Consider the following 24338-nt stretch of genomic DNA (forward strand, 5'->3'; position numbering starts at 1 on the left):
TTTCTCAACAAGTCAACAATTCAGCCTTTCAGTTCAAATGTGTCATCCATTGATATCATAATTAAATAATAAAAATAAAAAAGATAAACAAAAAAGAATATGAAAAGAATACACAAATCTTGTAAAAAACATTTGGGCACATATCCAATATTTCATCATAATTATCATCTAAAATTGAAAACATGTTAATAGTTTATTACTATCATCATCATAATTATCATCTAAAATTGTCATGAGAGTATACATACTTTCCTGTATATAATAAAGTCCAAATAAACCCCAGGATTGCATATCTAACCGTTGAATGAGAAACCCCATACTCCCGTTTAGACCTTAGAATCAATTGTATCTCATGATCTATAAGTGCAAAAATTTGGTTTGGTAGGCCATAACATTATTAATCTTGACAAAGTCGCTTTTCCTTACCAATGCTTTTTCACTCCGATGTTGTCATTGAGACGTCGACTTTAAATGATATGATTGTTGTTGTTTACTGAGAGATAAATTTGAATTTAAGGGCTAGTTTTAAATAAAAAGGAAATATGATCCCTAAGTTTTTTCTCTTTTTTTACTAGTGTAAGGACATATGTTTTGCATGTGTACAAAGCTAAAGATATAAGTTAACTTTTATGACATGCACCAAAACCAACCAGGGGAAAGCATCCACTTTATATGGTATAGATTGTTTGTGATAAAGAACATTATTGCTGGTCGCCTGGTCCCTCTTGATAGAAGTGTTAATTTTGACCCCTTTCATATCCTTCTACACTTGGGATTCTGTTTCTTTAGACCTGAGAGAACTTGAGTTCGAAAAGGGCTTTCTTTTGCATGGATCGCCACCAATCTTACCAAGAATTTTTGCAAATATCCAGGAGTCTTCTGCTCTCAACTTAAGCGAAGTATGCAGAGGAGAACGATTGTACTCCCTCTTCTGCCCTTTCTCACAGGGCTTCAATTTCATCAAACGATCAAAATAAGAATAGAATGACACTAACACCCGATCCCATTTTAATCAACGAGCATAGGTAACGGTATGGAAGGTACCGATATCTCGAGCTCTGGAAGTGGTATAAATTAGTTAAAGATTTCTGAAAACATGGCTCTTTATTGAGCACAATGGGGAACAACAGGATTTATTTGGCCAACCCCAAATAGTTTAGTAGACTCGAACCAGACAGTTTTGAACTGGGGGCTTGGTGAGTTTTCTAGGCCTCGGTTTATTTTAATGGCACATACAGGTTGACCAATGCAACCGGACATTTAACCAGCAAAACCATGACCCAGTTAGTTTTTTCTTTCAACTTTAATTTGACAACATTGACCACAATGGCGAGTTTAATTATACCGTAGGATAGGGAATCATGTAGAACAAAAGAGTTGGAACTTGGAAGTTCTAACAAAACCTAACATTCCAGGACATTGAAGACTGTTAGACACAATAATGTGATCCAACAACCAGTCCATTTGCAAAACCAGATAATTCTGCCATTCAAGCATCCACGAATAACTGTTTAAGACGAAGAACGATGTTCTCTCTCTCTCTCTCTCTCTCTCTCTCATGGATCGTTGAGATACAGCTGCAAACACGCAGGCAAGCTGGCCTAATGGGAACCCCGTCTTAATAGAGTAACAGGCACCAGGTACGCATCTTTACATGCATTACGTCTGCAACTGTCGAATTTTAGCTGCAACTCTTTTGACCTGATTAACATGCGACCCTTTTCAATTTCTTCCTCCTGGAGTTCTTCCATATGTGTTCATCTCTCTATATTCTGAATCACGAGGTTGCACCCCGAAATAGAATACGGTCACAGAAAAATAGGCACCATGTTTAACAGGTAATCCATTTGAAAACAAGATCTAACGTGTCCGAGTTTAGTTACCAATAAATATATGAATTAGAACGACAAAGCATCTCTTAAAAACATCTCTATTAACCAGACCAAAACAAAGGTAATCATACTACCTTTCTCTCATCAATGTTTCACAATCCTTTCAAATATATTTCCCTTCACAAATCTACAACACTTATTGGCCCGTTTGAATCCCACATGACAGCGTTGTGGCTCCACAGTGGAGCTTTAAATTTTTGCCTTTCTTTGTTAGCTTGCATCCTCTATCTAGAGGGTAGATGAGCTTCTCCAAAAGTCAAGCCATCCCATTGCCCCTAAGCAGGTTTTCCAACCAGTTACTGATTTTTCCTATCCTCTCAACGAATTGGATGATACTGAGTAATCCCACGCTTGGGAGGAAGCTTCCTTAAAATGAAAAGCACCAGAGAAGAAGGCAGAATCTCCACCAACTGTAAACAGCATAGGAAATAAAAGAACAAAACAATTAAAAAAGCCATACTGCTACTTCAGCCTTCAGATATTAGACTTATTGGTTGAAAACTAATTTGTAAAAAAGCAAGGTCATAATCAAGAGCTTAAGATGCCCGACTCACCAAGAGGAAACACTAGACATCTAAAACAGAAGTAATCTCTAGGAGAATACATGACAATCCAGCACCAACTATTATGCCAGTCCTTACACTGACAACCAATGTGTTCATTCCTGTCAAAGTAATGGATCAACCTAGGGCAGGTCCTCTTGGAATAGCTACCAACCAAACTCTGCTAGGTGGTTATAGCAAATAGCCAGAAATCGACCATATAATTAGAAGTTGAATACAACATTGGAGAGTGAATATTAAGGGAATGAAAATCACTATCCTACTCCAATGTATCAATACTCCAGTGCAGTATACTTTCTTTTCCCCTTATAATGATCAAAGCCTCAGGAACCCAGCACTGCTAAATTGGGCATCTTGGTTTATTTCAAGATGGTAGATACATTTTCTCCATTTTCCTATATCCATTACTTGAATATGATCACACCTCTAAAAGAATTGGGAATAGAATATTGCCTGCCTTTCCATAAAATAACAAAATCAACCTTGGTGGCAGAATGCTGCCATTCCCTACAAGAACAGAGATAGGGTTGCCAAGATGCTATTTTACCATCTCAATACTATTTTCCTTGAATACATAGTAATCAATGTCCTAAAAAAGCTACAAAACAAAACTTACCAAGTAGTACACTAAGTTTAGAACTGGGTGGTTCAAAACATCAAGGTCCGCAGCTTTATCAAATGCGTTGAAGCACATCTGTAGCATAAGAAAATTATAGTCAACCTTAGTTGTTTGGATAGACTAGTAACTGATTATCATAATTCAATACATCTACATGTACTGCTTCAGTAGTACTGATGTGACTGTTGCCAGCAATCAGTTGAAAACACAAACTTGAACCATCATTTCAACCAATCAAAAGTAGTGATAGAATCCTAGGTTATACTGCTAAAGCAGGAAAAACATTGTCCACAAAGAGAAAATTTTCTCATGTGCATAAAGCATGATTATGTAGATCAGATCCCATTTGACAAAGGACTTACCATAATACATCTCACTAAGAAACATGAGAAACATATAGTGGTTACATAGCCAACCTGTATAAGACAGAAAACAAATAGAGTTCTTGACACCTGAAGATTATGGGCATACATTTGAAAACTACTATACAGGACAATAATAATACCTCCTGTAACTTTTTGCGCCGCCCCTTTGACTCAACAGGAAACCGTTTAAGCATCAAGAAAAGCCTACCACGCGATGCCAAAATAATGAACAAATGAACAAGTATTAGAATTCACCAATAACGTGGATTCAAAAGCTCAAAAAAATTAAAAGATTACAAATAAGCCCAGAACAAAAATCAAATATTTGCATCTTCCTGATTGGATGCTAGCATAGCTCAAGAAGTAGTCATAATTAGAGAAAACAACTTCACACACTGAATAATCAAGTCTTCCACCATGGATCATGTACCAGAACCAATGGAAGATACAGACCCAGATGATAAGTTAATAACTACTTGTAAGATATACAGAAAATACAGGGGGACTAGTTTTACTCCAATCCAATTTTGACAAACAGAAGATCAGCTAAGAAGATAATTAAACAAATATGTTTGACTTGGTTTCCTTTTTTTCCTTACCACCTAGGAATGAGTTCATTTTTTATATGACATTGCATTTTAAGTTAAAAGACAAAAAAAAAAAAAAAAAATTGCTTCCATATTATCTGGAGTCCTCAAAAGATGTATACATCTGCCAAACTTCCTTTTTAGTCGGCATAATGAACTTGCATACTCTGGCCTCGATCAGATAATCAATGATCAATATTGCAAGGGTGTACATTTATAGGTAAATTGTTTGGTTGGATGCAAACAATTATGCAAGTTCAATTCCTTGTATTGACATAGTTTAGTGCACTTATGCATGGAACCATGTGGTCCCAACCAAAAACCATAGTCACATAATATTACTGGAAAAGGAAAACTGAATCATAAAAAATTACCTCCCTCCATAGAGAAGAAACCCAAGAGCTGCAAACAATGAGACACCTGCCAAAAAAACATAGTAAGGTAACAAGAATGGAAGCAGTTAAATGTGGCTAGTAACCTAATATGATCTTATTAAAAGAACCAGTTAGACATAACATATAAAGAGCTTCCCTTATGGACATAAATACCTGCAAAGAATATCTTGGACAAGATACCCATAACTGGAATGGGCTTCCACCACAAAATCAGCCATAAAACTATCTGCCTCCAGTTCAAGGAAAAGGTCAATCAAGTAATTCATTTCAATAGCAACAGGCAAGGAAATTGACATTCCAAAGCACAAGATCAACCACAAATCTGTGCCCATTTTAAATAAAAGACCAATCACGTAAGCCATTCCAACAGCAGTAGACAAGTAAAGAGACATTCTAAATTAATCATAATTGTACTTATATCCTCAAAATGTTATGTATGACAGTATGAGTATACCTATGTAGTACAACTGATCTCACTCTGGTGCATTCAAATGTAAAGCAAAGCTAATATTATATCATGCAATATATCAAGTGTCATCACAACTCTTCCAAATTGGTTATGTAAAAACTTTATGGGGATATATGATGCTAAGATACTGATATAGATCTAAACACGTGTGTTAGAGACAGGGAGTCGACCTAACATCAGCAGAACGTAAAACTAGGAGACAGACATGGGTATGAGTGCAGTATCAAATTTTTGATATAAATTCATCCTCCTTTTTATTGCTCTTCTAATCAACAAATTAAACACTGTTTCATTTAATAGCCAGGAACATTATTGGATAATAGTTCTTTTTATTAACATCATATCTTTATAATGTACTCAAAGAACTATGAAATTTGAAAGCTAACTACAAACGATGTCCAGAGCAGAAAATCCTGGAAAGTAATACCCCAGTTGTAAACAATTATTTTAAGAGATGTCATGAGGCCAGACACAGCATTCAGTGTCTATTTTTATGCCCTACTCATTATATTTTTTGGTGGGCAGGGATTTGTTTCTTAAATGATAAAATTCTCTTTATTGTTGATCGGGAAAATTTTATGATTACCCAAAGAGCTTTGACCACCCCAGTGAATTTTGATGAATACCACCTGATCAGTATGATACATTGATTAGTTGTACGTTTTTCTTTTCTCTTTTTTTTTTTTTATCGGCATGTTTTTTTGGTATCATAGTTGAGCACTTGTTGATGATCTCAAAAAAAAATTATTAACCACACAATGAAACTCTGAATGAAATAATTAAGCAAGTGTTATGGAATTATAAATAATAGTTGCATTGTGGATATCAATATGAGAGAAGATGTAGAAAAGCATGGCTAGTATTTTGGGATGCTCAATGACCCAATAGCCATTGAGGTACTTAGGTCTCTACCTAGAAGGTAGAAAGGTAAACTAGCCACCTAGAAGAGAAGCTATATTTCATCGGGTTGGGGGTAGCCTTAATACACGCAACTCTAGCTTTTTTTTTTTTTTGATAAATAACTCTAGCTAATTTGCCTATGTATTACCTCAGTTCCTAGAACTCCTGTGTTGGTGGCAAAAAGAGGAAAAAGCAATGAGTGACTTTTTATAGAAACCAAGGGATTCTAAGAAAGAATTTAATTAAGTGGGTAAGTATGCAAAAGAAAGGAATGACATGGATTAGGCAACTTGGTTAAGAGGAATTTTGTTCCTCTTGGGAAATGGTTGTGGAGGCTTCCAATGCACTTAGACAAGCTGTAGTATAGTGTGGTAAGCAGTATACATAGGGTATTGGCTAATGGATGGGATGCAGAAATCTAACATAATGTTTCTTTGACTTCATCTCAGAGACTCAGACAGCTGTATCTGCAACAACCTATTTCCACTTTTCTTACAATTTGTCGAGTATGATGTTTGTTTTGGGAATAAAACGAGGTTCTAGAAAGACATGGTGAGGGTTCAATTTCAACTTACAATTGGATAGCAGAGTTTGACTCTTAGGTCCTTTGGTTCATTCTCATGTACTTCCTTTTCTAAAGTCTTGCCATCTTCTTCAATCCTACAGCAGGCTTTTCCAATCAAAGAAATCTAGAGTGGACCAATTCCATAAAAAATTAGGGCTTTGTATTAGAGGTATTCTGTTTGAGAATTAACATGTGAAACCCTTCAAAATAGAAGACCTTTCTGGTGCTTATGTCCACATATTTTTTTGCTTTGTGATACAAGTGGTGAAACTATCTATCATTTATCACCTACTAATCCCCTGCCTGTTTGTTTCTTATATTTGGAAAGAGTTCTCTTTATTTGATTGCAGGTGGGGCCCACCATCTGGTGTGCAAAGCCTCTCCGCACCTTTCCTTTTCATGTTGCCCAAGAATAGAAGAAAGACGGTATGGGAATGTACAAAGACAGAAATATTGTAGATGATATGGAAAGAGAGATGCTAGAATATTTGATGATAAGCATGGTCGAGGAATTGTGGACAGCATTTCAATCAAAATGGCGCATTGGATTAAAACCTTAGAATCTTTTGCCCCTTTGTCCAAAGATGGCATCCCTAGGAGTTGACAGCACATGGCATCCTCTTCCACAACAAGATCTACTCCCTTAGGGCAATGGAACCCTCTAACACATAACAGATCAAGTTAAACTTTGACAGGTGCAACATGGCTAATCCTAGGCTGAGGCATTGGGGGAGTTCCTAGCAAATAACAAGAGATTATGTTAGCCACTTTCAAATCCAGTAGGCATTAGACGTTCTACAAAAGCTTAAGCTTAGCAGTATTGTGGGGTTTGAGGTTGAGTAGAACGACTCAACATCTGGAACATAGTGGTAGAAAGGGACTCTAAAGTGGTACAAACTTTAGTGAAAGTTTTTGGTGATAAAGAGATGTTATAAGAGAAATAAGGCAACTAGAAAGGGAGCTGGCAATCACCTATTCCTGGGTTCAAAGGTCAGCAAATTCAGTGGCTGACAAAATGGCTAGACTAGGGGTGAGTAGGGCTCAAATGCATTGGGATTACTTGTAATCTCCATTAATTGAATCTACAAAAAGGAATGAGATAAGTGGTAAATGTAAGCCTATATTTTGGAGTGTTGGCACTTGTTGTACATATTCATTTTTATCACTCATAATCAATAAAAATTTATTTCTTATCAATCAGGAAAAAAGGGTATGGCATGAAACGTGTCAGGAAATCAGCTTGGTTTTATGACAAAGAGATAAACCATGGAAGCGATCTTTCAATTAAGATGATTCATGGAAAACTTTCAAGAGAGAAGTCTTCACATGGTATTCAATAGTCTATGAAAGGCATATGATAGAGTCCCTAGAAAGATAAGTGAGTTTTGGAAAAAGAGAGTACCAAATAGGTATATGATCCTAATTAGGACACCTATGGTGGTGCAATGAATAAAAAGCTAAACTTCATCTGAAGAATCCAATATTTAATATCAATTTAAGAGTATCATTTACTATTTTTTTATCAGCAAGAGTATCATTTACTATGCTATATGGAAAGAATGTTTTACTATTGTATCGGAAGTGTAGAAAAGGGCTTATAGTCCCCCAAACAAAATGGAAGAAGAATATTTCCAAATAACAATAATGAAGCCAGGGCCAAGAATCATCCCTCCAGGGAAATACACACATTAAAAATAACAAATCCATGAGCTTCTCTATTGATCCACAACCTAAGCCATGTGTTTCTCTTTTTTAGTTTCCTTTTTTTCTTTTTTTCTTTTTTTTTTTTTTGCTTTGATGGTAGAACTGGAACACAAAACAAGAAGAGTTCATTTACAACAAGAAATGGAAAACTATACTACTCCATAATAGGTTGCCAAAATTCCCTCAATTTGCACCCCAAATACCATACCCACCCAAATAAGAGAACCACAAGAAGATCCTGCTGTTCCTATTACTTCTATTATGAGGCAGATGATCCAATCCTTGTTTTCTTCTTGCTCTTCCCCATCATCATGGTCCTCATTCTCATCATCATCATTGTAAAAATTTAAATAACTTCTTAACATCCATGCCCTCAACCTAAATTTAAGTAGGTCCAATCAAACTTCCCAAATTCAAGGACCTTAACTAATAATACTCCATAATTTAGGAAAAGGAAACTTTAGCGAAGTCCACTTTAGGTAACAAGATACTACTACTTTCCAATGCATTTATTATTTTTCAGTCATATTGAATGTATTTATTCCTGTTAATTTCAAGATCTCATCATTTATTGCGTCTGAAAACTTGGTAACTTGTATCAAAATTAATGAAAAATAATATAAACTGAAAATTTGTTATAATAGTTAAATATTGATGTGTTAATAAGATTCGTTGAAAAAATAGCCCAATTTTCCAATATTTCAAAAAAAAATCACTTTAGTTCTAGGGTACTAACTGGTTGGAATTTCCATAATTTATAACTATTCCAATTTCCACACCTCAACTCAAGTTCTCCTCTAAGCTCTAAAATCTCCAAATTCTAGGATACCATAAGCAGATTAAACTAGCTTACACAAAAAACAGAACGCCTTCTATTTTCAACACTCACGTATTTCCCCTATCTTAGCACTTGGTTACTATAAAAAAAATGGATATCAAGATCTCATTTTATGAACTAATATTATTATTACCAACGAAAAAAATAAAGAAAATTGAAGAAATTTTCCAAATTTAGGAGATGTAAGATGTGTGCACAACCTATGAATCCCTTGTTTCTCTCTTTTGGTACCTATAGCTGATGTGCACTGTTAACCACTGAATTTAAGAAAGATCTTGATACATTGAATCGAAAAATCACCAGATCTAAAAAAAGGTCGGAGATTTTAAGTCAAAATATCATGATTTATGAATATAAAATGGTTAACAATTCAAATCATGAATCCAAAAGGTTTTGATTTGAATCTCATGTATAAATCCTTTTATTGAAGGAGATCATATGATTGCTATTTGAACCTTGCAATGTGTACACAACGTGATTTGAATCAATTCAACAAACCTAGTTCTCTATTTCATCATTCCTTTGCTCTTTTAAAATATATTTTTGAGAGGTACTCTTTTGAACATATTATTGGAATGAGGTTTATTTAAGCTATTGAAGACCTACTTAAAAATCTTGTAAGTTTACTTCCTGTAATGCTAGTTAGTGGCATGTGCAATAGGGGTGAGATAGAGTGGGTGGGGAAAGAGAAAAGGAACTAAAAGTTTTTACATGGTAGCCTAGACATAAAGCCAAGGCAAGTATCTCCATTATATAGTAAAGGTGTAGATTAAAGGGCTATTATATCCAGGTTAATTGATTTTGAAGTCAAAATCAATTATATCACCTTGCATTCTAGTGTACAAGCAGTAAAAATTTCTGTATCACATATATATTTGGTAAATGTGGATTAAAGATGGTGTAATTACCTCAAGTTTTTAGTGTATGTGTTTTTTAGTTTTCTAACAGATTTCTAAAGAACACGGATAAAAAAAAAAAAAAAAAAAAAAAAAAAAAAAAAAAAACAGATTTCTAAAGAACATAGAAACAATCTTATGCTTTACAGGAAATTCGCGAACTGAATTGATTTAGCATTCTCTATGATTTACGATACAACTACACTTTCCGAACATTAATAACATAAGACAATATAATCTTGGGAAAAATAATATATCACTTTTTGGTAAAATTTTGTTATCTTGTTCAGTAAAATTATGGTGGGCCCCCAAGAAAAAATCCTGGATGCCCCTGAGCAAACAAATAATTTAGTGATTCACCAATTCCATATTTGTCATTGAGGATTGCATGCGAGGAGATTGTATAATCCAAAACATTTTTCATCTCTAAGCATATCAGAAACGTTGGCCTTTTTGAATGCCACTTCCAGCCAAAATTCTTAATCTTAGTAGGGGCAAATCAGAGGTTAATGAACATTAGACCAAAATGCACAGAGTGTTCTCACAAAGAGAAAATTAACTGTCTCATTTTTCCCCATACACATAAGACCTATATTAAGCAACAATGCTTTAACACTTGCATTCTTTGGAGCACATAACATGTATTAGTGAACCCTCTAATTGGAAAATCCTAAGCTTTAGAAGGAATAGAATGCAGCTCTTTCTTTTATTGGAAACGGTAACCTCATTTTTTTTATAATTGAAATAATTTTATTAATCAGCAATAGACAATAGTACAAAGTCCCCAAGGAAAGGCACAAGTTGCAACCTCTCCGGGCTAGTTAAGTAGAGATTTCCAAATTAATAACAACTTACAAAGAAGCACAAAAAAGATCTTCCCTAGAAACCCCCTGTTTGGCTAAAGCATCAGCTAAAGAAATAGCAAACCTACTAACCCATTTTACCTCAACTCTCATATTGCTGGTTAACCACTTTACTTTTTTTATGAGATCTTTGTAGCCCCAAATGGTGGTATCCAAGTTTAGGAGCCACCTTGTTACCACCTGAGAGTCCCCTTCAACTAGGAGATGCTCCACCCCAAGCTGGTTGGCGATCTGAATTCCTTGTACTACAGCAAGGATTTCTGCCCTTGTGGAATCCCCTACTCCCACCGGTCCTGAGAATAGGGAAATTATGTTGCTGTCCTTATTTCTCAGGATACCCCCTATACCTGAAGGCCCGGGGTTGCCTTGGCTGCTTCCATCAAAGTTTAGCTTGATGACACCTTCCAAAGGCGGAACCCATTCTGACAGAATTCTATCCTTCTTTGTTGAAGTGTTAGCTACTAGCCAATTCCTCCACAAGTCATCAAAGGAGAAGTCATCAAAGATATCCACAGTTTTCAGCCAATGGATTGCTCTTGTTAGGATACAATCCTTCATTTCATCTAACCCTCTTTCCTTCTCTAAGAAAATTCTTGCATTCCTTTCCTCCCAAAGAGTCCACAGAGTGGCTGCCCTAACACATTTCCACATGACCTTACCTCTTCTAGTGTGCCAAACAAAGACAGATGGGTTGAATAACAAGCTTAAATCAGAAGGCATAGACCACCTACCTCCAAATAAACAAAGGCTCCACCTCCATATAACTATAGCAAAGGAACAAGAGATCAACAAATGGAAATAGTCCTCATTCTCGGCCTTACACAAGGAACACCAATTTGGGGAAAGACAAAGCGAGGGTCTCTTTTTCTATAAGTTTTCCAAAGTAGTGATTTTCCCATAGAAGACTTCCCAATAGAATACAACAATTTTTGGGGGAATAGGTTGCGCCCAGACTTCTTTGATAGGGAATCCTTGGGAAATGGAGCTAGAACTGAGGGATTTTAGAAAAGAAAAGCAAGTAAAAGTACCTTTTGGAAGAGCAGTCCAAACCCTTTGATCAGAAAAAGTGGGGTCCAAGCAAACGGATTCTAGTAAATGAATTAGCTCAAATAACACAACTCGAATCACCATCCCTTAACCCTCTACGAAACCCAAAGTCCTAGTTTAAAGATAAGGGGTTTAACGGACTCGGGAGAAAAGTTGCAATTGGCTCATGTTTGTGAAGGGAAAGGGAATAGAGAGAGGGGAAACGATCTTTGAGGGGTTGAGTACCCACCCAAATATCCTCCCAGAACAGAATAGCATTACCAGAACAAGCATCATACCTGATGAACCTGAGGAAGCAAGGTAGAATACCATGTATAGCCTTCCAAGGTGTAGTAAGGGTAGCTCGGCGAGCTATCCCGGAATCCCAACCATTTCCTACACAACCATGAATGTTTTCCACCACCTCATGGCATAATCTCTCTCTCTCTCTCTCTCTCTCTCTCTCTCTCTCTCGGGGCCATCTCCATAGCCACTTGTTCCCATAAAAAGTCCCTTGTTCTCTTCTCCAGTTTCTTAGCCTCCCTTGGAGAAATTTGGGTGCTGCCCCTTATAGTCAATAATTAATAACTAAAAGTATACCTCACACACCTAGAAATGGTGCTGCCCCTTATAGCCAAAAATATTACAAAATAGGCCAAAAAAGATCTTCCCTAGTAACCCCTTATTTAGCTAAAGTATCAGCCAATACATTTGCTATCCTTCTAACCCATCTAAAAGTTAAGCCTTATTTCCCTCACAATCTGCCTATGAGTCCAAGTTCCTAAGTTATCCACTTGCATTCCCCCTATTACCAGTTTGGAATCCCCTTCCCCTTCAATCTGTTGGAGTCCTATCTGTTTACCCAATTGCAAACTTTGGATTAGAGCCACCACTTCAGTTCTTAGAGAGTCTCCCACCCCTATCAGTCCGGAGTAGAGAGCCAACAATTTTTGTCTTCATATCTTAAAGATCCCCTTATGAATCATAGACCCAAATTACCATAGGAACTTCCATTAAAATCTAGTTTAACCTTTTGCCGCAACGAAGGAGCCCAATCTTCCAGCATCACAGCCCTTGAACTTGAGGAAAATGCTAACACTCCATCCCCTTGAAATATCAACCACTGAATACTTATTGAATATGTCAAGAGTCGTCAACCAATATGCTACCTTGATAGAAATGCTGTCAATTACTTCTTCCTTGATAGGAACTGCAGCTTTTTTTTGCAAGGAAAGATGAGTGAATATGGCAACAAGATAAAGAAAGATATGATGGCTCAGGAGTAGAAACTAACGTCTCCAATATAAAAGGAAATAAGAACGTATTACCATTTCCCAGAAAATAAGTTATCAGCAACAAGGATCAAAACAGTACCGTCAAAACTCAAAATTATGCAAAGTGAGAACCCCTATGGTTTGGGTGGAGCCCAGCCACCATGCTTCAAAAAGCGCAAAACACACACACACACAATTTAATTGAGGCAGACGCCAGAGCTGAAGCGCAAAGTACACCAGCCACAAGCCTAGGCACACCAGGTGCATACCTTTCAAAGGGATTGTGCCTGCAGGGCTGCAAATTAGTTGGACCTGACCCAATTTGAATCTAGATTCAATCCAAAGAGCTGGATCCAGATAAACCTAAAGTCTAAACAAATCAAATCAAACCAGAAAATCTGATCCGATTAGATATCGAATCGATATATCCCCAATTCGATCTGATAAGATCCATTAAATACATGCATATTATATATATACACACACAAACACATATACATATACATATATATAATTTAAAAATATTTAGTTGCTTTGGCATTTATACCTTTTATTTATAGGCCTGTAATTTTATACTTTTTTCGTGTCTAAATGTGTAAAATCATTTCTAACTTATTGAGACTTTAGCCCTAATTAGATAATTCTCCTTTTCCCTCTTCTTATTTCCCCTTCGTTTGGAATATAGAACACAAGAAACCCTCAAACCTCAAACCGCCAAACCATTTTCAACTGACAAGCTCCCATTGATCTCCCATCACCCCGTCTATTCTTTTCCTTCTTCCGTAGTAAGCCAAACCCTAAGTTGTTCTTCTTTTCTTTTATTTTGAAGATCATATTTTACTAGAGAGGACACCGAATGCCAAGAATCAATTGATTAGCCTCTACCTTTCAGCCAGGACAAGTGGCCATGTAAGTTGTATTGTTCCAAACCCATTTTGAAGCTCCAAGAAACGAGAAACAACCAGGCAATTTTTCTATTTGTTTAGCCCTTGTGTTTTGAGAAGCACAAAAAGGAGGGGCAGGATTCTATGGAAATGCACAAGGACAGCAATGATTTGGACTATGTGGGAAGAAAGAATTACAAGAACATTTGGGGAGGAGAGGAGTAAGAAAGCAATGATAGGGGTGATCATTGAACACTGAAAAACCAAAAAACCCGGTTTTGGTGTTTTGGAAAAACCAAAGGTACCAGCTCAGTTTCGATTAACATATATGAAAACCGGCAGTTAAACAAATATATATATATATATACTTTTCATATATTATGTATTAAATATAAATATATATGCATCATATATATAAAAATATATATTATATATTATTTAGTATTTAGTATTTATAATATAATATATTACATATATTTCTAGTATTTATATTATACAATTATATATTTATTTATAACATGTATTATAAATTCAAAAAACCAAAGAAACCAATCAATTAGTAACTGATTGGCTTCGGTTCAGTTTCAGTTTCTGGTTTTCCAAAAACCGGTGTTACCATTATTCATCAAAAAAACGGTGGTACCAGTTTGGTTCGAAAAAAGTGCCACAGTTAGATTCATAAGCGACCCTAAAGAGTGGCACATTGGGTAAAGACCTTGAAACTCTTTTCAAATTTTAACATGGACTACTTCAAGAGTTGGAGGCAATAATTGGCTCTTCCTCTAGGAAACAAAATATCCTAGAGGTTTGGTCACCCCTAGTGGGTGGTTGGATGAAATTGAACTTTGATGGCTCTAGTGTGGGTAATCTGGGTCCCTTAAGAATTGGAAGGGAGATTAGAGATGAGGGCAGTATTATATGTGCCTTGTTTTCAGGCCCAATTGAGCAAGGTGATTTGATAAGAGCAGAATTTTTAGTTGCAGTTTTTGAAGTTGAGATAGCTAAAGTGATAGGAATTAGTAGTTTGATCATTGAAGGTTGATTTGAAGATAGTAGTGGGATGATTGAAAAAGGGTGAGGGGGTAGTCTGGCAACTTAGAAAGGAATTCAGGGGCTTCAAAAAGCTATTATAAGACATGAACGTTCAAATAGGATGGGTTGAAGACCTACAAACAGCTAAGCGGATGGTTTAGCTAAGCAAGGGGTTCAAAGACAACATATGTACTAGGCAAAATTTAATACAATGTTGGATGGCTTGTTCTGTAATGGGTTTGCTAGTTTCTCACAACTTCTTGCTGTAATCCTTTTCTTTTAAAATGTTAATGAATAAATGATTTTCTGTGTTGCTAATCAAAAAAAAAAAAAAGAAAATCAAACAAGGGTGATATTCCGATGGATCGGATCAAATTTGAATCATGAATTACAAAATCCAACAGTTGTAATAAATTTTTTTCTTCGTTTATCAAAAAAAAATTACAAAATCCAGCAGATTCTTACCAAATTCAACTCGACCGAATTTTTTTATAAAATCAAATCGGGTATACCCCTTACCAAATCGGGTTTGATCCATTTGCAGCCTTATGTGTCTCAATCTAGTCAAGGCACGAACCTCGAAATGTGCCTCACTTGTGCACCTAGGCACGCCTCAGGCACACTTTTTAAATCACTAGGAACAGAAGGTATAGAACAAAACCAATCTAAAAAAATGAAGAATCAGTGGAGAGAGGTAGAAGAAAACAACTAGATTGAAGAAGTGGTTATGGATGAAACCCATACAATTGATATATTAGTTGATGTAGAGGTAGCATAGTTGTCAAGGTATCGCCTGGGAACCCACCTAGATGACTAGGCACCCGCCCTAGGGGACAAAAATGGCAAGTCAAGTGCCTTATTATAATATCATTCATATTGTCATGTCTTACTAATATCTGTGTTAACACATTCTATTTTATACTATATATTATCACCCGTACTTTATTTTAAAATTTTACTATTAAAATTTAAAAGACTAAAGGGTTTTGAGAAAAAGAAAGAAAGAATAGAAGTATAGAGAGGGTTCTTTTTTTGGTATTTTCTACCCCCCCCCCCTCTTACATTAAATAAAGCAGCATCTCTCTTCTGGCTCTTTTTCTCTTATACTTTTCATCTTGAATTTTTATCATATAAAGTTATAGCCTTCTTTAGTTGCTAATTGATATGAAACTGCCCTAATAAATACTTAAAATTAGTATTATTTTTGAAAATATCAAATTGAAACTAATATACATATAACATTTTATCTTTTAGATATGACGATTTTCCACGTTTCAAGAACAAATTTAATGTTCTTAATAAAGAGAATTGCTATCGTTTCAATTAATATGCATGCTGAATGATATATAAAACTAGAGAACTAGCCAAGAGTTAGTTTTCATTATATAAAATTCTCATTGCCTAGGTATCACCTAGGCGGGCATCACCAGGCACCCGCCGCCTAGGTGACTAGGCAACTAGACACCCCAATGTCACCTAGAATCGCCTAGAATCAAGGTGAGAAAAAAACACTAAGCCTATTTTTCTCTAGGAGAGTAGTTTGCAAAGAAGGCTTTTTAAGAGTTAGAAACAAGAGAGAGAGAGAGAAGATGAAAATATTTCTGAAAAAGGAAAGCTCAAGACAACTTCTTTGAAAAGGAATCACAAGGATTTTTTTGATTGGTAGATCTAAGGATAAAGATTAGAGGGCAATTAAGAAGATTTCCAATGCTATCAAATGCTTTAACAGTCAAAAAAATCAAAGAGCCATCCAAGTTTCCAAGGTATTTGCCAAGTTGAAAGGAGGTTTATTTGGGGTTGGTCCTCATAAAAATGTGAAGAAAATTAAAAGGTTAGTAAAAGGAGAATTAGATTGGATTCTAATCAAGTCAATATAGCAGCAGAATTATTGGACAAAATCATAAAAATATCAGTGGTACTAATATGGACTCCAGTTTTCATCAGTAGGATGTCTTAGTTGTATGTGAGTTGAATGGGGGTTACTGATTTGGGAAGCAGAAGCGGTTTGTCAGATGAGTGTAAGGTTGGAGCTGAAGATTGGGGGTGGAAGAGGCTGCTGCTAGTTTTGATGCTGATCGGTGACAAATGAATTTTCTATTGTGGTTTGGAATTTTCTTGTCTTCTAGGATGGGTGACTGGGTGTACAAGTTTTTCACCTGTTTGAGTAAAGGCTGGGTCTTTGTTATATAGCAGTTTTGTTTTCTCTTTTGGGTAAAACTTTGACACCTTCTCTTGTACATCCATTGTTCTTTTAATAAACTTTATTTTACCATAAAAAAAATAGACTAAATATGTAGAAGGACTCAGAAAGAGGGGGGAACAACGAAAAGAAGGGTGGAAAGAGAGAAAGCATCTCTCTCTTTAGTTTAACCAGATGACAGCTTTCAAGACAAATGCTCCTTCAAAAGTCTAAAAATCTTAATATACCAGCACAATCCTCCATATCTTGTATAACTTTTTGAATGACCTAACAAACGCTCTTGGAATTCTAAAAACACCTCTACATCCCTAACCTATAAAAACCGAACTTAATGCCAACTCAAACACTAAAAACTCCGTAATGAACTGAAATTTTAAAACCATCCTTTTTTAAAAATTGGATTCTTTTTTTCAGACAACAAGCAATACAATGACGAACTAGGCCAGCCACAATAAACTAGCCTCTCAACAAGGAGTCCATCATCACCCCCTTGAGTTCTTTCTTTGTAAGAACTGAGTGCACATCCTCACCCTGGTGATGTTATTATGAATATTCGCATTTAACTCCTTATTACTGAAGATTATTGGTTCCCTTTCAGCAAACACTCCAAAAAATAGCAATTCCTGTAAAATTGCCATATCATTTCCATAGGTGGAGTCTGAGAGACATCAAAAAGAGGGGAAAGTGGAGCCATAATGTCATTGAGGGAAGAACACTCTAGGATAGGAATCTCCCTGCCAAATATCAACTTTCTCATACCAAAATCAGGTTCCAGCCCCATTACCATTATCACTTCAGATGTAAGGTATGAAAAAATAAATAATGATGCTATTGTATTTGCAGCATTTAAGCTAGAAAATAATGCAAACATACTATTTGGCATTTGATTTGAAGTACAATGTGCACATAAAGAGGCATAACTTGATATAAAATAAACAATCATTCAATTCAAAACGTTGGACTGGTTCGCCAGGTCTGTTAAATGAGTGCATTTTAATCCCTTCCCATTTGTTTATGATTGCTAGCTTGTTATGCACCATCTTGCCCGAGCTCCAACTATGATGTCACGTGTCTGACAGTCAAACTTAGACATTTATCAAAGAAAAGGAAAAGAGAAATGAGGGGGAAAACGCATAATAATTCCGTATTCATGAAACACTAGCTGCCATGCAGAAGTGGCTAATGTTACAAACTTCCCCTTTTTCTGGGACTTTACATTAAGTGGACCTTTACATTGATTAACACAAGAAACCAAGGCTATACCTGTATAGCATAAACCACTGCATTAATTGTATAGAAGCTAGGCCTAAGCCCATCAGTAGAAACAGCACGAGCCTGTAAAGCAGTATGTCAGACGAGGAAAAACAAATTTGTTATCCAACAAGCACTGGAAGAAAATGAACCAAATCTGGATCTCCAACCTGATAATATATCTCTGCCCAGAATAAAACCAAAAGAGCATATGTTGTGAAGAAAGCAAGGCTTGGCATATCAAGCAAAACATGTTGGATAATCTGACAACCATCATTGTAGAAAATTAAACAGAAATTTCCAAGCAAGGATAAGCAGGAACTAGTAAAACTCAATAAACTTCTTTATTTTGCTTGATCAGTAAATTCAAAAAACGTTTATCCATACCTCAGGTTTTATCCGCTGAACATTCCGACGAAACACAAAAACCAACGATCGAACTGCAAAATGCAAGCCGGCATATTTAATAAGAATACCAAAAAGACCAGACATTCTCTTTCACAACGTAACCATGCACATAAACAGATACAAACCCCCATTCACCAGGAAGTTCAGAAAATGGAAAACCTTCTGCGTGGTCCAACCGTACTCGGGAACTCTCAATTCTATTCGTACAAGTTGGATCTGCAAATCTAACTCCATCAATTCCAAATACATGATAAAGCAAAATATCAAAATTTGCAATCCCAGCGAAGAAAACAAACCTGAGTACTACCAAACATGTAATCCATCACCTATCGTCAATGACCCTAACCATTCTTGTTTCTACAAGAACATTCTGCTACTTTTATTGTAATAAACCCTAACACAGAATGACGCTAAAGAACAAAAAGTCGAAAATTTATCGAAGCCCTAGCCAACATAATTCTATGAAATTCAAACCAAAATATCAATTCAAATATCAGTAATATTCAATAAAGGGACAAATAGGTATCGACAGACAGACAGACAGACAGAGAAAGTGATTTACCAGGGCGATGGCGGCGACAAGGCCATAGAGTCCGGCGAGGACATGAAAGATCCGATTCTGCCACATAGGAGAATCGTTGATTTCTTCCCACCAGTCAGAAGCATTTTTCAGGCCGTAGGCCATAACCGATGACAAAACTTCAGTGGACTCCATCAATTCGGGCCGGAAATCAAATTTTCCGGCGACTTCACTGTCAGAAAATCCGGAAAGATTCCTCGGAAAAGGTATAAAAAATCGAAACTTGAAAAGGATTTACAGAGATAATAAAATCGAGATTAATTCTAGAATATTCAGAAAGGGTAGAGAATTCGCGAAGACGGTGGTTTTGTTTTGATTCCAAAGCTCCAAAGCGAGGCCGACCGAATTGTAAGACGAGAGACAGAGAGAGAGAGGCAAGGAAGGAAGGTGGTATTCTTTTCGTTTTCGTTTTGATCTGAAAGGGGTCCAGAACAGCGCCGTTGCTCTGTTGCTTACGACCACGTGGCAACTTCTAAGCGGACAACGAATTTGAGAGTCATTAGGATCGTGGGACGAGGGTTTCGCCAGCTTGGCAAACAGCTTGGCTCATAATATGTTCCACTACGTCCAATCTCAGCTTTTGGGTTAAATTCTTGATAATATGTTCCACTCATAATATGTTCCACTCATAATATGTTCCACTACGTCCCCCGTTCGATTAAGATGGGTACTCCGGTTTTAAAATTCCGCTTTTCGTTGGTCCCGATAAACCGTTGGATTAAACTTTAAAGCATCCATCCAAAAAAAATTATAAATCTTAAATATTGAATTATATATTATACTTGAAAACTGAGAATCTATTTCAGGGACGAGGGTTGTTTGGCCAAAGGATTAGTTTGTCTTTTAAATTTTAATACATTGTAGCGGGGCCCCATGATATCCAATGCTATGCGATGATCAATTAAAAATTTAAAATAATGTTAATGAACCAATTATTCATAATTTTAACTTAATTAAGGAAACAACTGTTTAGTTGTTTGCACGACTCAAAACTTAGGTCCGTTTGGTTAGCGGGAATAGCCGAATAGGTACTTGGAGTTGAGTTGGAATTGGAATGGGCCAACTATTTAATTGATCCGATTGGAAATCCTATTTTCCACGTGGAATGGGATTCCTCCGTTCGGTGAATGGCCATTCCCAAACGAACCCTTAGAGTAATAGAGGTAGAGTTGTAGCTTGGGTGAGCCCAATTTGATACTGCATTGACCCAATCCGCAAATTTATATGAGTTGGATTTGAATTTTCGATCTTCAAACTATGCCCAGTCCCAAAAGTATGTTTTTCTTTTAGGTTGGGCTTCAACCCGGCTTGAGCCCATCCCGACCCCATCCCAATACATGTTTGTCTTGATTATATATACTGGCGTAGGGGCCCCTGCGATGACTTGTATACATTACTACTTAAAAAAATAGTTTCTTGAAAATTATTAATATGTTGGTCTTTAAAGTAGGATATATGATGTCTTGGTTCCTTAAAAGTTGCACCATCAAAAAGAAAAAGGAAGTTCGTTAACATTTATGAGATTGACAATGAAAAAAGGGTGTAGTATCTCATGAGAAATGTCAATTTTGATGACAATATAAGTTACGTGGGTTAGGTTCTAGCAAACATGCATGAGCGAACCTTGGTGGATTGTGAACTTCAAATTCACTAATTCAAATATGACAAGGTAAGCCTAGGTGGGTTGTGAATTAATCAAATTCACTAATTCAAAATTATTAATACATTAATTTTACATCAAATCTGAATTCCCATTTGAAACTTCAAAGAAAAAAAAATTACAATGAATAAAGCAAAAAAAAAACATAATCAAATAGAAATTACAAATTTACTAAGAATTTGACTTTTGAACTTCAAAGTTTATTCAGAAACACACATCAACAGTGCACATAAAACAATTTGTTCTTTCTATCGATTGTCAATTTTCTGAGCATCATTCTTGGTGGTTCGCAAAAGTCTGGGAAGCGAGTGAACAACTACCAGTGACCTGTGGGTTGTCTTATCTTAATGATCGATTTGCAATTGCCCAACTACACCATAGGGGGCAAATACGGTTTTAAGAAAAGTGACCAAGTGGCACAACTCAGCTCTCATTCTCTCTGCAATTTCTCCTATTTACATTTCTACAAATTCTCGATTTGGAAAGCGATTACCGATAAGTTCTATTCTGCCTTATTTATTATTTTCCAACAAGAGATCCCCTTCCTCCCCTTTTCTTGCCCTATAAACACACAAACCCATGATGAGGAAAATTTTTTACATTAGCATTTTAATTTTTTAATTATATAAGAGACAGAGAGAGAGAGATTCATATTCATTCTCCTGGCAGAAAAGGAAAAACAATTGGAACAAATTCAATTGATTAATAATTAATTAATAAAAAGTTGGAATCAGCACAAATTCTAGAAATTTCCTTACTTGAGTAGTCATGCTGTAATTGTTTGTATCAATCTGTCTTTCTACAAAATTTTATCATTTCTGTGCTGTCAAGAAAGTCAGTCACCATGAAAAGGTTTAAGCATTTTTTTTATTACTTATCTAGAAAAATAATATGAATGATCCATCCACATCAATAACTTAGGTTTAAGGAAATTCCGGGTACTAAAATTTCCTACAAACCTATCTACTTTTGTTGATAGATATCTCTGAACTAATGATGAATATAAAGAATTTTGGGAAAATTCTTCCATGTCTTTCAAAATTGGTCAATATAAATTCAGGAAACAAAACCTATAAATAAAACAAAAAAACTGGATCAAATCAAAGCAAAAAATCATGAGAACTTTATATTAAATAGTAGAAACTAATGGAATCTGAGAAATATACACGAAGGTTGATGAAGAAGTTAGAACAATTGGAATTGCATGCATCTGTTCCCTATAAATGTTGGGGTGTGAGTAAAAGGGCTCTAGATAAGATTAAAGGGTGAAGATCTAAAGATGCATTTTCATGGAGAGAGAGAGAGAGAGTGGTGAAGAGACAGAAAAGAGAAGTCTACCAAGTAAATCTTATTAATTTAGACATAAACCCTGACAAAAGAATTTCATCTCTCCCTATCTCCCATTAAATGGACTTAACAACAACAAATTTGAGACAAGAAAACCTTTCATAAAATCAAAGCCTCAAAAAACACCTTCCTTAGAAAAAGCCAACTGTCAAGAAATGGGTTCAAATTTGTATTTAGTAATGGTCTAAAGTCTAGTAAACTAAATATACAAAACCCAAATTACTATAAATCTAATGGCCCATCATACTTCATTACTATGCTTGGTTTGAAGGAAAAGGTAGAGAAAGAAAGGAAAAGACAAGAAAACTATACAAGGTTTGTAAAGATTTGTAAAGTTTTCCTTACCGTTCCCTTCCTTTCCCTACCTTTTCATTCAAACTAAACATAGCCTAAAGAAAACATAGAGCAATTAAAACAATAGAAAACCAAAAGAAATAAATGAAAAATTACAATTAAATTTGTAGACCCATTTCTCTTCTCTCTCAAACAAACAGATCCACCACTGGGGAAGGTAACGGCTTACATACCAATATACCATGACAAAACCTTGCATATGGGAAGCCAGTATATGAAAACGAAAATCTATAATCTAACAGGCTCCCAAACAACTAAAAATACTATCTACAAGAGGCTAAAGGCTCCCAAATGTCAAAATAACGATATCTACAGTGAACAGAAACAACCAGTAGTTGTGAAGCCACTCAAAAAAGGGGAAAATAAAAAAAAGGAAAAAAAAAAAAAAACAGCAACTATTCCTATAGCACTCAATTTTACCAGTTGAAGAATCCATGCAAACTCCTTTGAACAACAGATGCAACCATAAACTTCCTTGAAACATTGTTCATAAACTAATGATTAGTGGAACCAAAGTCCAAAGAAAATAAATAAGTAAAACCACAGATAAATCGTCGAACTAAACATACCGGATGAAGAGGAACTAAACGCGCCAATTGAATAACCCATGAAAGCTAAACGCACCAATTGAAGAACCCATGGAAACTCATTCCGGCAATAGAACCAATCCTATAAAATTCCCTAAATCTAAAATAGTGTTTCTTAGAATTAGATAAGAAAAGAACGAAAATAAAACATAATTGAGGGCATTCTATTTTCAAACACCATTAGGGGAGGCAAAGCCATGGTGTTAAACGCAAATGGGTGTTCCTTTGGGTTATTTCAGATTAGTTTCCAACCCAGGGTTTCAAATGCGGATGGATATTGATTCCGATGCTGGTTAACAGTTAGGTAGGGTTAAGGTTGTTATGCAAACAAAAGATTTAGGGGAAGGTTAGGGTTTCTGTTCCAGTGCTAGTTAACGACAAGCTAGGATTTGGGCTGTTGTGCAAAGAAGATTTGGGAGTCCACTGTTCTAGGTGATCTCTTCCATGATGAGTTAGGAGTCGTTGTTTAGAATCTACGGTTCCTGGACGAGAGAGAAGAAGAGAGGGGCTAAGAGCAGGAAAAAAGTGATAAACACGGATAGAAACAAGAATCCAGTTGCAACATATGGATCTAGAACTTTCCGATGAGGAGAGAAAAGGAGGCAGATAGAAGGTTTTTCCGGAAAAGAGAGAGGGGGCCGGGAGTGGGGAAGCAGGAAGAGAGACTGAGGTGAGAAGGGGGTAGGGGAAAATAAAGTAGGGAAAGGAAGGGAAGCACAGGAAAACCTCTTATACAAGATGGGAGGATGAGATGGTGATAACTCGTACTTGATTGTAGTTCATGAATCTAAGCGTTGGCACTAACAATGTTGAGAGGTGAAAGCTTTTCCCTTCCATGATTTTATTGTACGTCCATTTCCAAGCATGTCAAAGAATAATTAAACAACAAGCAAAAAATAGATAATTGGATTCATCACTATGCTTTTTTGTTTTTTTACCAATAATTCCTCAAAGAGGTTCAAATGGCTCACTAGCAACATTAGTTAAAAAGAACCCAATGACAAAGAAGATCAGCTAATCGGATGGTTGTTCATCAATATAGCAATGTTTCTTTCAACAAGAAGGTTGTCCATCAAACA

At 36.0% G+C, this 24338-nt stretch overlaps 1 protein-coding gene and 1 long non-coding RNA gene across 3 annotated transcripts; one reads left to right on the forward strand and one right to left on the reverse strand.

Moving 5' to 3' along the window:
* The first annotated feature begins 695 nt into the window (after nucleotides 1-695).
* LOC104592747 (uncharacterized) lies at nucleotides 696-7552 on the forward strand. Its single transcript, XR_016084298.1, has 2 exons — nucleotides 696-1640; nucleotides 6240-7552. It is a non-coding gene; the product is annotated as an uncharacterized LOC104592747 (long non-coding RNA).
* TOM3 (tobamovirus multiplication protein 3) lies at nucleotides 1862-23971 on the reverse strand. Of its 2 annotated transcripts, XM_088901694.1 has the most exons (11): nucleotides 19294-23971; nucleotides 18857-18947; nucleotides 18711-18763; nucleotides 18494-18586; nucleotides 18336-18407; nucleotides 4575-4647; nucleotides 4401-4446; nucleotides 3580-3643; nucleotides 3437-3490; nucleotides 3072-3149; nucleotides 1862-2302 (listed from the first exon to the last, which is right to left on the reverse strand). In XM_088901694.1, the coding sequence occupies exons 1-11, from the start codon at nucleotides 19444-19446 to the stop codon at nucleotides 2210-2212; spliced, it is 870 nt and encodes a 289-aa protein (XP_088757820.1). In that variant the 5' UTR covers nucleotides 19447-23971; the 3' UTR covers nucleotides 1862-2209. The 2 variants fall into 2 exon arrangements, with proteins under 2 accessions (XP_088757820.1, XP_010250509.1); XM_010252207.3 differs by lacking the exon at nucleotides 3437-3490 and having other exon boundaries at nucleotides 19294-19929.
* Nucleotides 23972-24338: the final 367 nt, after the last annotated feature.

Source organism: Nelumbo nucifera, chromosome 3 (assembly GCF_055504915.1).
Source record: "Nelumbo nucifera cultivar China Antique chromosome 3, China Antique-T2T, whole genome shotgun sequence".
Lineage (NCBI taxonomy): Eukaryota > Viridiplantae > Streptophyta > Magnoliopsida > Proteales > Nelumbonaceae > Nelumbo > Nelumbo nucifera.

Bases quoted from the DNA above. Each gene is read 5' to 3' on its own strand.
- TOM3 (XM_088901694.1), bottom strand. From the start codon at position 19,446: ATGGAGTCCACTGAAGTTTTGTCATCGGTTATGGCCTACGGCCTGAAA. The intron at 18,764-18,856 runs GTTTGTATCTGT...TGCATTTTGCAG, and splicing joins GAACTTCCTGGTGAATGGGG to TTCGATCGTTGGTTTTTGTG. The intron at 18,587-18,710 runs GTATGGATAAAC...GATGGTTGTCAG, and splicing joins TTCAGCGGATAAAACCTGAG to ATTATCCAACATGTTTTGCT.